Source organism: Lepisma saccharinum, chromosome 2, assembly GCF_977018435.1.
Source record: "Lepisma saccharinum chromosome 2, izLepSacc3.1, whole genome shotgun sequence".
In the NCBI taxonomy this organism is placed as follows: domain Eukaryota; kingdom Metazoa; phylum Arthropoda; class Insecta; order Zygentoma; family Lepismatidae; genus Lepisma; species Lepisma saccharinum.
This window is the reverse complement of record NC_139230.1, coordinates 178,659,219-178,672,846: the sequence shown is the minus strand read 5'-3', so window position 1 is coordinate 178,672,846 and position 13,628 is coordinate 178,659,219. Positions and strand designations below refer to the sequence as shown.

The 13,628-nt window shown below is 37.5% G+C and overlaps 1 protein-coding gene across 1 annotated transcript in view; it reads left to right on the top strand.

Moving 5' to 3' along the window:
• The window catches only part of LOC145984208 (uncharacterized), a 222,697-nt gene that overhangs the window by 69,921 nt on the left and 139,148 nt on the right, over nucleotides 1–13,628 (top strand). Inside the window, exon 2 of the mRNA XM_083117738.1 lies at nucleotides 8,166–8,340. Within this exon, the coding sequence (XP_082973864.1) occupies nucleotides 8,166–8,340 (175 nt within the window). The remainder of the gene's footprint in view (nucleotides 1–8,165; nucleotides 8,341–13,628) is intronic.

The window sequence follows — 13,628 nt, the reverse complement described above, 5'->3', positions numbered from 1 at the left end:
CAGGCACTGCATGCTTTTCGCATATGAACTGCAGAAAAATTCCGCTGAGGCGAAGGAAATTATTTGTTTGGCCTTCAATTGATTTTTTCAATGACAAAAGTGAGAGGAAAAGATCATTTACCGGCAGTGGGACTAGGCAGATGATCTTGCTGCATCATCACGGCAAAAGGAACTAAGGAAATCCTCTAGTCATTGGGTTGGGAAGATCTGCCTCATGCGTCATATTCCCCTGACCTGGCCCCTTCAGACTACCACCTGTTCCGGTCCCTTCAAGAGGTAGAAAATAGCATTATCGAGTTTGTAGACTCAAACCGCCGTCGCCAGCTGCCCAAAAGATTATATTGTAAGAACATTTTTAATGAATAAACATTTTCTTTCTTTAAAAAAGAGCGAGAATGTGTACATCTAACACGGTAGTAACTTACATTCTCAAAAGTGAGATATGTAGCATAATTAGCAAGGGCTGTATTTAGACTACTTGTTCAGTTGCAACTTTTACTCCCAAGTATTTGGTCAGGTATTGTCAAAAATAATATGAATTGGATAGGTGTTATGCAGTGTAATCTAAGCCGCAATAATTTCTCCAAATTACATACCTTTCAACTTAAAGGAATCCCGCACTTTTGCATGACGTAATGGCTTCATAAATATATATCGTTGGAAGAAAATTTGTGTCCAGTAAAATGTGATTTATTTGCGAAGCATTGTTGCCTCCCTCTAATCGATGGACATAATTCGAGCGGGTGATTGAAGAACAAATAAAACCACGACGATATCAAAGTACAGGTTCGAAGGCCGCATGATCTAGTGCATTGCAATGTTCAGAGATCCAATGAAGGGGCCCGCTGGAATTTCATGGTTGATGGCAGTCTGTAATTATCCGCATTCACGTTTAAAGAACGTTTCAGGTCGGTTCCTTCCAGACCATTCCGAGGCTTCGTGAAGACTTTGTCGGTACCACACACACACAAAATTGCCTTGTGGGTTTTTCTTGGAGGATAAAAACAGCATCCATCCCTTTCATCTGTTCAGAGGAAGAAAGATTGTCGCTTTTCTGACAAGGAATTAAGTGAGATTTGCTCACAGAAGTGGAAAAATTCCATGGATGTTTACTTGTGACCAGCTCATCCGTCAGCTTCTTTTCAAGGCACTCCTTTCTTCTGCGGCCAATCGCCCAGAAAATTGGGCTCTTACCAAGATTCCCTTTGTCTTTGCTCCGTACAATTGATCGGAAGAGGCTTGCCCTTAGAATTAGATTTCTCACTAAACGCTCTGCTCTCCGCTGGACTCAGTACTCACTAACTTGCTGACTAACTGTTTTTCCCAACTAGATCATTTTCTATTTCGACACTTGGTTTTCTCTTCGATGCTGGGAACAGCCAATGCAATCAATCTTATGGAAACCACGGTGACCGAGCAAGTTCAGTGGATAGCTCTAAATATCTCCACCGAAATTTCTGCTACCGAGTACCGGCCTGGGCATGGTGTTCATTTGTGATTGTCATCAAATCATCATTCATCCTCATCATAGCGATTAATAGAAACAGAAAATCAATGTAAAGTGAGAAAAATAAAAAAAATAAAAAATCAGATATGAGAACAGAGAAGTGTGTGAATTACACTTCTTGCTTTTTAGTACACCATCCATTGCTGCATTGAGATGTAAATAGGACATGTATGTACTTCATTCTGCAAACATATACACTATATAAGTAGAAATTGAAGTTTTCCTGGTGAATCAAGTGTTTTCGTGAGATACTGGGAATGATGATGTGAGCAGTCCTTGCAGTCGAAATGTTGGAAATAAAAGCCTACTTAATCTGGCTGATCTCCCGAGAACACTTGTTAGATCTACACTGTATCTTTTATGGGAGATAAATATAATTAGTTACTATTATAATTAACAATAACTAGAGCAACATTATAATAGCATACAAAAGTACTCAATGGAAATTTTATTTCCTCGCACAAATATCATTGCCGAGTAGTCAGTGTTCCACTGTAATATCTACTAATTTACCAATTGTTGTAGTTACATATTCCCCTTCAGCAACGTTTTAACAGTTCTTTTTACAAAATAAATATTTAAATTAAATTAACAGTTATCTTTATACATGAAAGTTCCAAATAGATTTTATCAACCTTTTTCTACAAGGATTTAATGCAAGAATGACGGATCGAGAAGCTTTGCAAATTGTAATAGCATATGTTTCTCACTCTTTGCATCAGCCGTATTAATATGTTACCATTTTAGGTAACAATAAGAAATTCTTAATGTATTGTTGATATAAGCTGATATATAAGCTGAGTACATAGCCTACTGTCAGTTTCACAATCTGAAACTGAATGGAAAATTTAGGTTGAACCGCTACCTTTGCAAATAAGTGAATTAACCAGTAGTCGAGTAACAATGTGGTACCTAATTCAGTGGACATTAGGACGTTCGTCACTGAGTTTAACCAGCAGGAGTAATGATTGAAGGGTGAGTTCAATGTTATCTTTGATCAACGTTTCGACCTTTTCCAGAGTGCTGTGACGAGCATTGGGTTTTGTTCGTAAAAATGGCGAGGACTAAAAGTACACCCTTGCTGAGAGTAGTCTGTTTGACAGATTGAAAAAGAGTCGTAAGTACTCATAAACGAATTAATTCCGGATGAATCTCAGGCTAACAATGAGAGAGCGGTCGGTTTTAAATTCCACTCTTTGCTTTACGGCTTAGGCAACAAAAGATACCGAGCTATTTACGACCAACCATTCCCTATAGCTTCGCGTAGGGTCTGAACTTCAAGAGCTATTACACACACACACACCACCTCTCTCTCTGATTCCCCCCTCCCTCAGTTTTCTCTCTCAAAAAGAGGTTGCTGTCTCTTGATATCCTTTTAGGGAAAACAACTTAACGTGAGTGTTTAGTTTTAGATACAGTGTGGTCTCTGACATTTAACTCCTCTATATTTTTTGGAAAATTTTCTAGAAATGTAACCCGGGAATTGTGTAAACTTTCCTGAACCTTGCACAAAAATACATGTGTGAGATTTGGTAACAAGGATGTTCAACATAATAGTCCCGTCTAGTTCGCTGCATTTTTTGACACTGGGTGTAGTGCATGTGTATCCCAGTGTCAGGTTGGTGCAAGGAAATGACATTCAACCAAGTAGACGAGTAGAGGTGTTCAAGTTCAGAAGATTCAACAAATGCCTGTCTGCTGCTTTAAACGTTCCTTTAATTAGTTAGCACGCACCACGTGACCATACACCACACATTACATCGCTCCAGAACGTAGTGCAAACGGTGCAAACACCAAACACACTACTTGACACCAAATCAAGGAATTAGACGAGTCGATGTTGCATCGTGTACGCGCAAATGCAGAGAAAGTCAAATGTTCAGCGAACTAGACGGGGCTAACAGCTATGAACGAAAATTAGTTACGCTTGGCATACGTTTACATTTGACATATGCTTATTTATTCGTATTTTTTTCTCCACTATAACATAGCACGTGTACGCAATCAGGCCATTTGATGTTCTCAGTGTTTCTTAATTAACAGAAACGTACATAGTAAACTGTCTTAATTACATGGAAGTAGTATTGCTGATATAAGATAAATTAGTTAATAAAAGGTCATGCTAATTTATATTAGGTCAACATTTAATTTAACCTTCAGTTCAGTGCCTAATACAATACAAAGCGTAGTGAACGCACTAAAAGATTTTTCTGTGGAATACATAACTTCAATTTTTCTTAATACATTGGCTCTTGATTCCTCTTTGTTACCATTTCTAAAAATCAGTGTGTGCTACTTGCAAATTTCTGACCATGCTCAGTGGGTCTCCCCCATGGCGCAGTGGTAGCGTCATTGCCTTGTAATCAAGGGGTCCCGGGTTCGATACCCGGTGGAGGCACAAGTGGTTCGGATTCCAATTTAAACTGTAGGTCCAGTCCCGATTAGCCTTACTGTGCGTAAAGTGGACTTAAAACACCAACTCAAACCAAACCATGCTCAGTGATTACTACTACTCATTTACCATTTGTATTTATAATACAAGTTATTTATGTGTAATAAGTTGCAAAAAGTGACTCAGCGCAGGTAGACCTAACACAGCTAACCAAAACACGACTTCAACTTCGTCGAAGGCTTAATCTTACTTCAGTCTTAAATTACTATCAAAAAGGCAAAATTTTCGAATTTTACCAATAGAAGATCCTTTACAGAGACGATTTCAACAGAATATTGGAAATATAAGTACATATTATAATCGCATGGACTATGTGTCATAAATCACAAAACTAGGATTTTACAGTTTATCTTAATAAACAAGGATTTAATGGAAAATTTCGACACCGAAATACAACGGAAACTAAACCTGGAGAGATTATCAATTCTTAAATCAAAAATTCCAAGAAAATTAGTCTCCTCCACTGTCATTCGTCTTGAAATGCGGTGCCCTGTCATCGGAGAGAAACCTAATATAAGGAATTTTAACCGCGTGACTTTTCGTAAAAGGAAAAAGAGAGATACGACATTGACAAGGCCAGAAGGGGCAACAAATGGCGACAACTGACATTCGAAACACGTCATATGTTTTACTTCCCCCCTTCCATCTAAATTTTTTGAAGACAAGTTTCCTAAAACACGAAAACCTTGTGAAGAAAACTCTTGACAAACTATTCGTCGCACGTAATAGGCGATGTGATATAGTGCTGCCACGATTTTGGAGGTCGAGCAGGAGTCTACCTGAGATTTGATAAGGGGCTCTTCGGCATCTTGTGTAATGTCTTAATTGACAGTGAACAGCTAGTGGCGGATTCACGACCTTACTTTGTGGAGTTGGGGGACAATTTTTTAGCCGTCGTTTACCAGGTTCATTGTAAGTAGTGGGTGATCCCATGATTTTATAAGTTCAAGGATAAGCATATATATATATATATATATATATATATATATATATATATATATATTATAAATAGTTATAATAGATTTATCACGTTATATATAATTAATATATAATAAAATAACTCCTATATATATATATATATTTCTTATTCTTATAAATATTACATTTTCGTACGACTTGTCTATTCACATGCCGACCTCCGTGGCGGTGTGGTTAGCACAGCACGCTACAACTCCAGTAGTCCCGGGTTCGCATCCCGGCCTGGGCATGGGTGTTATTTATGAGTGTACCTTCATCATATCATCACTCATCCTCATCTTCGCGTCTGGCCAAAAGTGGCAAAAAAGCGAAGTAAAATAAAGCAAATCAATGGATCATTGTCTATTCACTTAGACTCTCTGTTGAATGTCGAAAATGTTAAAATTCCCGTGACTCCCGATAGCGTATTGGCTAACACTGTCGCCCTGTAATCAAAGGGTTCCGGGTTCGATTCCAGGTGGAGGCACATTGCACAGTAGTTCTGGTCTTACTTTAAACTATAAGTCCAGTCCTTACTAGCTTATCTGAGCATAAAATTGACGAACCTTTTCCCCAATATTCCTGTATGTAGCAAATTTATTCGCTGATCAAAACTCAGAAATACACCTTGGAAACACATCGGAATATGAAAGTCACGACCAGGAATATCAAAAACTAGAAAGTTTTTGTGATCATGTGGTCACTTAACGCTTTACCCTTGAGGATTTTACGGGATGTGGAAGAAGCGTAAGTCGTGAAGCACGCGCCATGTTAATCGTATGTTTTTAAGACTTCGCTCGGAAACATCAAATAAAATTAGCACATTATTCAAAACGAATTAAAGCAATGGAAGACTTTTTTTTCTGCTGCGATAAGTCAACCGTGTAGTGTGAATGTAGAACATGTCCTGATCCGTAAGCGTTTTATAACGCACATGATGCGACATGTAAATGAGCAAGCCTCCCTCTCAGGAAACCAGCTATTACTTTGAAAGAATACATAAAGCGTTCCACAATCCGTGAAGGACGTTTTGTCTTCTGGAGGCATCGTTTAAAGTTCTCTCTCGTTTTCCTCCCGGCGTGCCTCTTTGGTTTGTGCTGTTGAGCTCATTCAAGGCATTTCTTTGCTAGGCTTAAAGGACTGCTCGGCTCAGAAGGCAAGTCCGTTCCTCTACGTGCACACCAACATCACTTGGCGGAACGCCTTTACCAAGGTCAGATTGTAGAAGTTCCATCCAGTTTCTATACGGTTACTCTGATTTTCTTACCGGAAATAGTTCAAGTACCCGGAAAATGCAAAAGGTAAAAGAACTGCAATTGTTATATTCATAACATGGTAGTGATCTGCATAAAATTACATTTGGAACAGTAAAATCTGCACATAAGTCAACGTTGCAAGAACTAAATCTTAATGACTATCGGAAAGGACTTCTGATTTACAAGTTGTTGAATAACGTACCTTTATATGGAATTAGCATTGGTGTATACTAACTCCATCTTTGAATTATTGATTGAATTAGTTTACTAACTCCACTCTTTGAATTATTGATTGAATTAGTTTACTAACTCCACTCTTTGAATTATTGATTGAATTAGTTTATTTTACTTCCCTTTTCTGCTACTTTTGGCAGATAGGGAAGATGAGGATGGATAGTAAAAACATGAGATGGATTAAGGGGCAACCACAAACACACAAGAACAGCACACAACACGAGTCCCAGGGAGGATTATACTGGCCGTGAGTCCAGACGCCAGAGCCTCGCTAGTCTGCAAAATGCAGTTCAGGGTGTACTACGTGGAAAAGAGGTTGACATTTGGGTGTCTTTGCAAAGGGTCACCCCTTACACCCCACTAACTCCACTCTAATGACGCAAGTTTTGGACTGATTTCAAAAATAAAATTGATCTTTCGAATAACATTATATCAATGATTCCATTCACAATTTTTCTTACACACGTAAAAATAAACTGGAGACTATTGTAACACTTTCACGGTTGGTGAATACAATATGTGCAAAATAAACGATAAAATGTAGAACTTATAGTGTAGGTATATTGTAATATTCAGGTTTAATCTCTGCAATTAATGCTTGCCTAAACAAAATATTCTTTCGAGATACTAAGCGACTTGTATATTATGGTTATGAATTCTAGCATCTCAAAAGGTTGTTAAAAATTGCACCCAGCGATAGTTCAAGATTGCTTATCATTATGATTGAAACTTTCTTCCCTTATTCCATGGTGAAGTGCTTGCTATGTTGTACGTCAATCGTCAATTGTAGTTTGTAACAATTGTGAGGCTACAGGGGTATAATCGTACGAGAATTGCACTGAAGAGTCCCGGGTTGGATTCCAGACGGGTGCACAGAGCGATTCGAGTCGCAGTTAAGCTGTAGATCCACGCCCAATTAGCCTATTTGAACATAAAGTAGACTTCTAGGGTAGAAAGGCAAACTAATCACATCACAACGCTGAGACATATGAAAGGAAATGGTATTTTGTCAAGTCTTTGAACATGATAGCAAATCATTCGGCGTATTTATTAACAGAATTCGGCTAACTATAGAGCTAATATAAATAGTGAATAGAGGTTATTTTACCCTACTCCCGTACAAAACTCAAGGTGAGTTTCTCTAATGCGTGATCTTTCTTTTGAAAATAATGGTCAAACATGTGATTAATACAATTGAATCTTTTATTTCAGAAACCCCCCATGGTCCACTTCTGGCGAAAACGATATTTGTACATTTTCATATAGCCTTTGCCAAGACGCATCTTTTGATGCAGAAATAGAGCATGTAACCGCGTACCTATGTACCTTAGATATGCGGTTACATGATCGATTTCTGCATCAAACGATGCGTCCTTGTAAGGGATTAATGAAACTGTAGAAGTATCGTTTTAACCAGAACTGATCGATAGGGGTTTCTGAAATAAACGATTCAATTTCCTTATGGAAGACTTAACTAGCAACCACTGAAAGTAATAAATAAATCTGGTTCATTTAAATGTACTCATCTTTGATTGATATTTATATTGTTAGGCTGCGATTTCTTCGACCAATCAGTCGATAAATAAATAAATAAGCATAGCCTACTATGTTACTACATATTACTAATGTTTGTACGTACCAAGCTCATAAGACATTGAATTCTTCGTAACTTTCAAGTTATTATTAAAATTATAAATGATATCATTGTTGTTGTTATTTTATCTGTTGTTACAATGTTTGTTGTTATTTTCATTTGCAGGTTCATCAGTATGCTACTTTCCAGCAGAGTTTCAAGGGGAGTTTTTAATGCAATCTACTTTCACACCTGAGTCACAACAAGTTCAGTACTCACAAGTGAACATCTCAGCTGAATCTATTCCTATATGGGGCCATTGTCACAGACGAATCGGAAATAATGTTATCCTTTTGGACAAGTAAGTTTATCAGATAATTTTCCAAGTTTCAAGTTTTACCTTCCTCATTTTTACTTTCTTCTGTCGCTACAGATGAATTGTGTAGCATCTGGTCATTTGAAATACATGGATTGTGCAGTAAACTCTCCTGCCGCCCATTCACAGCGTAGAACGGTTATTTTGACAAAATCCTGTTTTCCTACTGGCCGCTTCGGTGATGAAGGATTCTAAGGTTGTTGCCCAAACAGGGGGCAGCGGTAGGTCTAATTGGCTGTTTGACCGCAAGTTTCTTCGTAGGTAAACGCGGCAACAGCAGGTAACTGCCATAGTGATATGTATGGGTATGAAAGAACACATTAAAAACTTGTCTATTTCATAGTTTCCCATTTGTGCACAAATGACGCTTGAAAAAATATTTAAAAAAAGAAAAATTTTAGCACTAGAGTGCGAATTGATGAAGACGAGGGCTGCATAACTGACGTGGCCAGGGTAGAGTTGATGGGGTCCAATTGATCCAACTTTTATATGTACAAAATAAAGGTCGATTACGTTAAAGGCAGTAAATATAGCATAAACAAGGAGTTATATCTCCTGCACTTATCCTCTTATATTCCACTTATCGTGGAAACGATACTGCACTTAATTATGAATTAATGCCATTTTTTAATAACTATTGTATCTACTACCTTAAAATAAGCACCTGGGTTTAGTTTCGTCTTAACAAATTTGTTTCTGATTTGAATATTATATGTGGATTTATTTCTATGCTGTGGTATGATAACCTAGCTCGAAGTGCATTTCCCCAGGAGTTCTTTGCTAGATTTTAATCTCTCTACATAAAAATTAAAACATATTTTATCACTTATTTATGTGAGTTTTTCACCTGTCAGAATACATTCTCATGCCTCAAGTTAAACTCGATTGATTTATTCGAACGGTGACTTCTGAAGAAAAAAACATCAAACCTAGTAGGAATGAGGGTTAGCAACTTTTGTCCTTGACCTTCCATGAAAATATATACAAACGTGGTAACTGGATATGAGTTTCCATGCACTTCCATTTTATTACTGCTTGTAATTCAAACACTTTATTTAACACTCATTCCTGAAATTTAGTTCGATTTCTACTAGAATGCTTCATAGTTTGAGGAAACACGTGCTTCATTCTCAGATATTACTCAAATTTTCCTCAAGTTGATCCGGATATATCTTATGTATGGAATGCGTTAAATACTTCTCTGGATGTTATTGACAGTGGTTCTTGCAATTTAATGGAAGATTATTAATTTCGAGAGAATACTTCTTCTCCCGTCTGAACAAATTAATTTTTGCCACTAGTGGAGATCAAACCTACGACGAACAAACTACCTTCACGGAGATGAATTTTCGCTTCGAAACGGACTATATGTACAAGATGTTTTCTCTTTGAGATTCTCTGAGTTCACCCTTTGGTAAGAAAATATTTTCTTACAAGCCACGCAAACTTTCCAGTTTTACTTATGCTGGTCTTTGCAGGACATGCACCCATCTAAAATGCATGAGAAACGAAGAAATGAGTTTATAGGTACTGACTGAATGTATACATTATAATATTTTCATAGCAATGCATTGTAAGGTTTGGGTCGATGCAAAATAAAGAGGAAAGAGTGCGTGTTGGAAAACAAAATATGAATGAAAAAGGACAAACAGAAAGAGAAGGAACGAGAATAAAATATGCAAGGTAAAATTACTTCAAGGACTTTGAGATTTCACAGTCAGGGTGATTGGATGGGCATAAAATTAAGAAAAAAGAGAAATCGAATCTGCGTTCCTACACGGATTATCAAAACGATTACCGTCTTCACACTGTAGCTTCGAGCACCGTGTGTTTCTAGTTCACAAACTCGGTCTGTCATCATTCTAGGGTCTTTCCACAACAGATTCTACCACCTTGAACACCTGAGTTGGCGGTAATATTAGTAAGTGCATTCCAAACTGGTAGCGCATAGTAGTTTGGGATCATTTCGCATTGAAGTAATTAAGTTTTACGACTCAATAAATGGCTGCTAATATGTACTTCCTTTCCCGCTTGCATACCATGTATGCAAGACAAGCGGGGAGCGTGTGTGAGAAACGAAAAAACACGTTACTTCAAGCATATGGAATGCTGTTGTTAAAGAACTTGAATTAAAAAGATGAAAAGAAGCCTGTCACAAATCCATTTGCGTTGTTACGCGTATAATTTTTCTATTGAATCATGTATAACTTAAGTTTAACTGTAACATTGTTATTGATATTGTGGTATATTCTATGGTTAATTTAGCCAGTTAACTATGTTTTAAGCCACAAATAAAGTACATCAACGGACAACTACCTAGGTATTCAAATTTGTTTTGTTGATAACAAAAAGTTCAACTTTAATTCTTCTGTGAACAATTCGTTCCTGTATGTTTTCTGATCTATTCAGAACGCAGATCAACCGTTGGGTACAACACTTCTAACATCTGTCAGTAATGTAGAGGTGAGCTCAAAAGGGGTGTGTGTTCTGTCGAGATTACGTGAGAGTTTAGGAGGAAATATATAAATGTAATGATGTGAAACATAATATGAACAGAACAGAGCAAATAAAGAGGAAGAAATGAAGATAAGCACCAAAAAATATATCATAGCTATATTGGAAAGTTATCGTGAGAAGAGTGACAACACCTAATGGAGGAACGTTGGAAGCTATTATATGTAAATTTTGAAAGTAATGAAGGAAACTATGAATATTCAGACCAGAGGAATTATTAACATAAGATTGGAAGATATTGGATATGTGTCATAATTATGACAACTGGGGAACAACCACATATAAACAATAATATTAAGAAATAGCTGGAAATTGATAGATCATGTTAAAGAGAGTGTAACAAAAGCTATAGATAACGAAGCAATGAATTGGAACTTCCAAAGATAAAAATGCAAAGGAATGTTAAAACGGACAAGGGAAGAACATTGGCAGATAGGAGTGTCATATGAAGGAGCTTAGCGGATTCGTTTTACTCCAAGGAAGTTATAGAAGTGAATCAAGTACGTAGTAACTTTTATACTAGTGGAGCTTCGAAATTTCCAATTCTGAACTAACGGCTGTCAACGTAACTAGAGTACAGATTAAGCTTGAAATTTTTTTTCTGAAAAAGTCATTACTTGTAACAACAGAGACTTATTGACGATATATCCTCGATCAATCACCCACGGAGGTACAAGTGTTTGTCAGCCATTTTCAACACAATATGCACCAATTAGAATACACTTTATAGCACGCTAGCTACTCAACTTTGATTATATTGTTGCGGTTCAAGAAGTGCTAAGCGCTCGTTATCAGCTCAATTGCGTGGACTTAGAAAGGAGTCTTAATGTATTGTGACCTGCAACAACTTAATGTTTCATGTAGAAGCAATGCGTACTACATTAAAAAAAATGTAGCCTAATGCAAAATTGGGATCCCATTATGCACACAATTCCGCCATGCAGTCTTTATGAGTCGTATTTTAAACTTCTGACCCTGTAGATCTAATATTTCTGAATAAATAATTCTTCATCACTTCGAAAACTGGAAATGCATCATCATAGGTGCTAGTACGTAGCTATTGCTATGAAAGAAACTTTCAAGTCAATTTTACATATATTATTATTATACTCTAGAGAGAAAAGGACAATTAGTAGAAAGATACCACAGCTAAAATTTCTTCGCCTAAAACATTATATTATGAAGGTGAACTACAGAATAATCTGTTATAGTTTTCAAGCTGATTTATTTGGGTATTCTACTACAGACATTTTTAGAATCTTTGTGATAACACCCTGTAACACGATTTTTGTTCCTGTGTAGTGAGTTTTATTTCCTAGAGGCTTCTGACTGGAAACCATAGAAAATGCCTATTATTCCCCTCAAACTTTGTTTTTGTGACCAGGACAGTGTTATTTTTGAATTTTACCTGTTTTCAATGAGAAAATATACGAATTCGTGTTTTTCATTTACATAAATGAAAAAAACAGACACATATACATCGAAAGTGACATATATTTGCACTCTAGTTGTGAACAAAATTATTGCAAAAGATTTAAAAATGAGTAGTTTTCCGGGATTTACGATTATACTGTACATTACTTTCATGAATCAGCCCCCAAATATAGTCTCCCATCATGTTCTTGTTATACTGGTCTTGGTAGCGACGTTCGAAGTCCAATATATCTTGATGGAAACGCTCGCCTTGCTCCTCCGAGTACGCTTCCATGTTATCCTTAAATGTACGAAGGTGAACATCGAGGACATGAACTTGCAGGGACATCCTGCAGCCCATTTTGCTGTAGTTCTTCTCCAGAGTCTCAACCAGTTCCACATAGCTCTCGGACTTATGATTGCCCAAAAAGCCCTTAACCACTAAGACAAAGCTGTTCCAAGCCGCTTTTTCATTCTCACTGAGCTTCTTGGAAAATTCTTCGCACACCAAAAGCTTCTTTATCTGTGGGTCGACGAAGACACCGGCTTTGATCTTTGCATCAGACAGCTTAGGAAAAAAGTCTTGAAGGTACTTGAAGGCTGCTGACTCCTTATCTAAAGCTTTGACAAATTGTTTGATCAGGCCCAATTTAATATGGAGTGGAGGCATTAGCACCTTGTAGGGGTGTACCAGTGGCTCCCACTTGACGTTGTTTTTTCCCACAGAGAACTCTGTCCTCTGAGGCCAATACCTCGTGTTGTGCACTTTGGTGTCTCTGCTGTCCCATAGGCAAAGATAACAAGGAAACTTGGTAAAAACGCCTTGGAGACCCATTAGAAATCCTATGATTTTGAAGTCTCCGATGACTTCCGATCCATACTCATCATATTTCAAGGTATATAGCAATTGCTTTATGCTGTTGTAATCCTCTTTGAGGTGGACTGAGTGAGCTAGTGGAAGAGACGGGTATGTATTTCCATTATGAAGAAGCACGGGTTTAAGACTTCTGGACGAACTGTCAATAAAGAGGCGCCACTCATTTGGACTGAAGTCAATTCCAATTGCTTCAAACAGACAGGTGACATTGTGGCAGAAGCAGAGTCCATCTTGACTTATGAAAAAGCTGGAAAAACTTTGATGACACTTCCTCTGATCTGTTATTTGCACACTTTCATCTAATAAATTCCACTGCTTAAGCCTGCACGTCAAGAGTTTTGCATTGGACTTGGTGAGACCAAGATCTCTTATTAAGTCATTAAGATCTTTTTGATTGGGGTAGTACGGGTTTCTCTCCTCGGCTCGAAAATTGTAAGTATCAAGATGAATGTCTTCCTCGCTCTCTGAC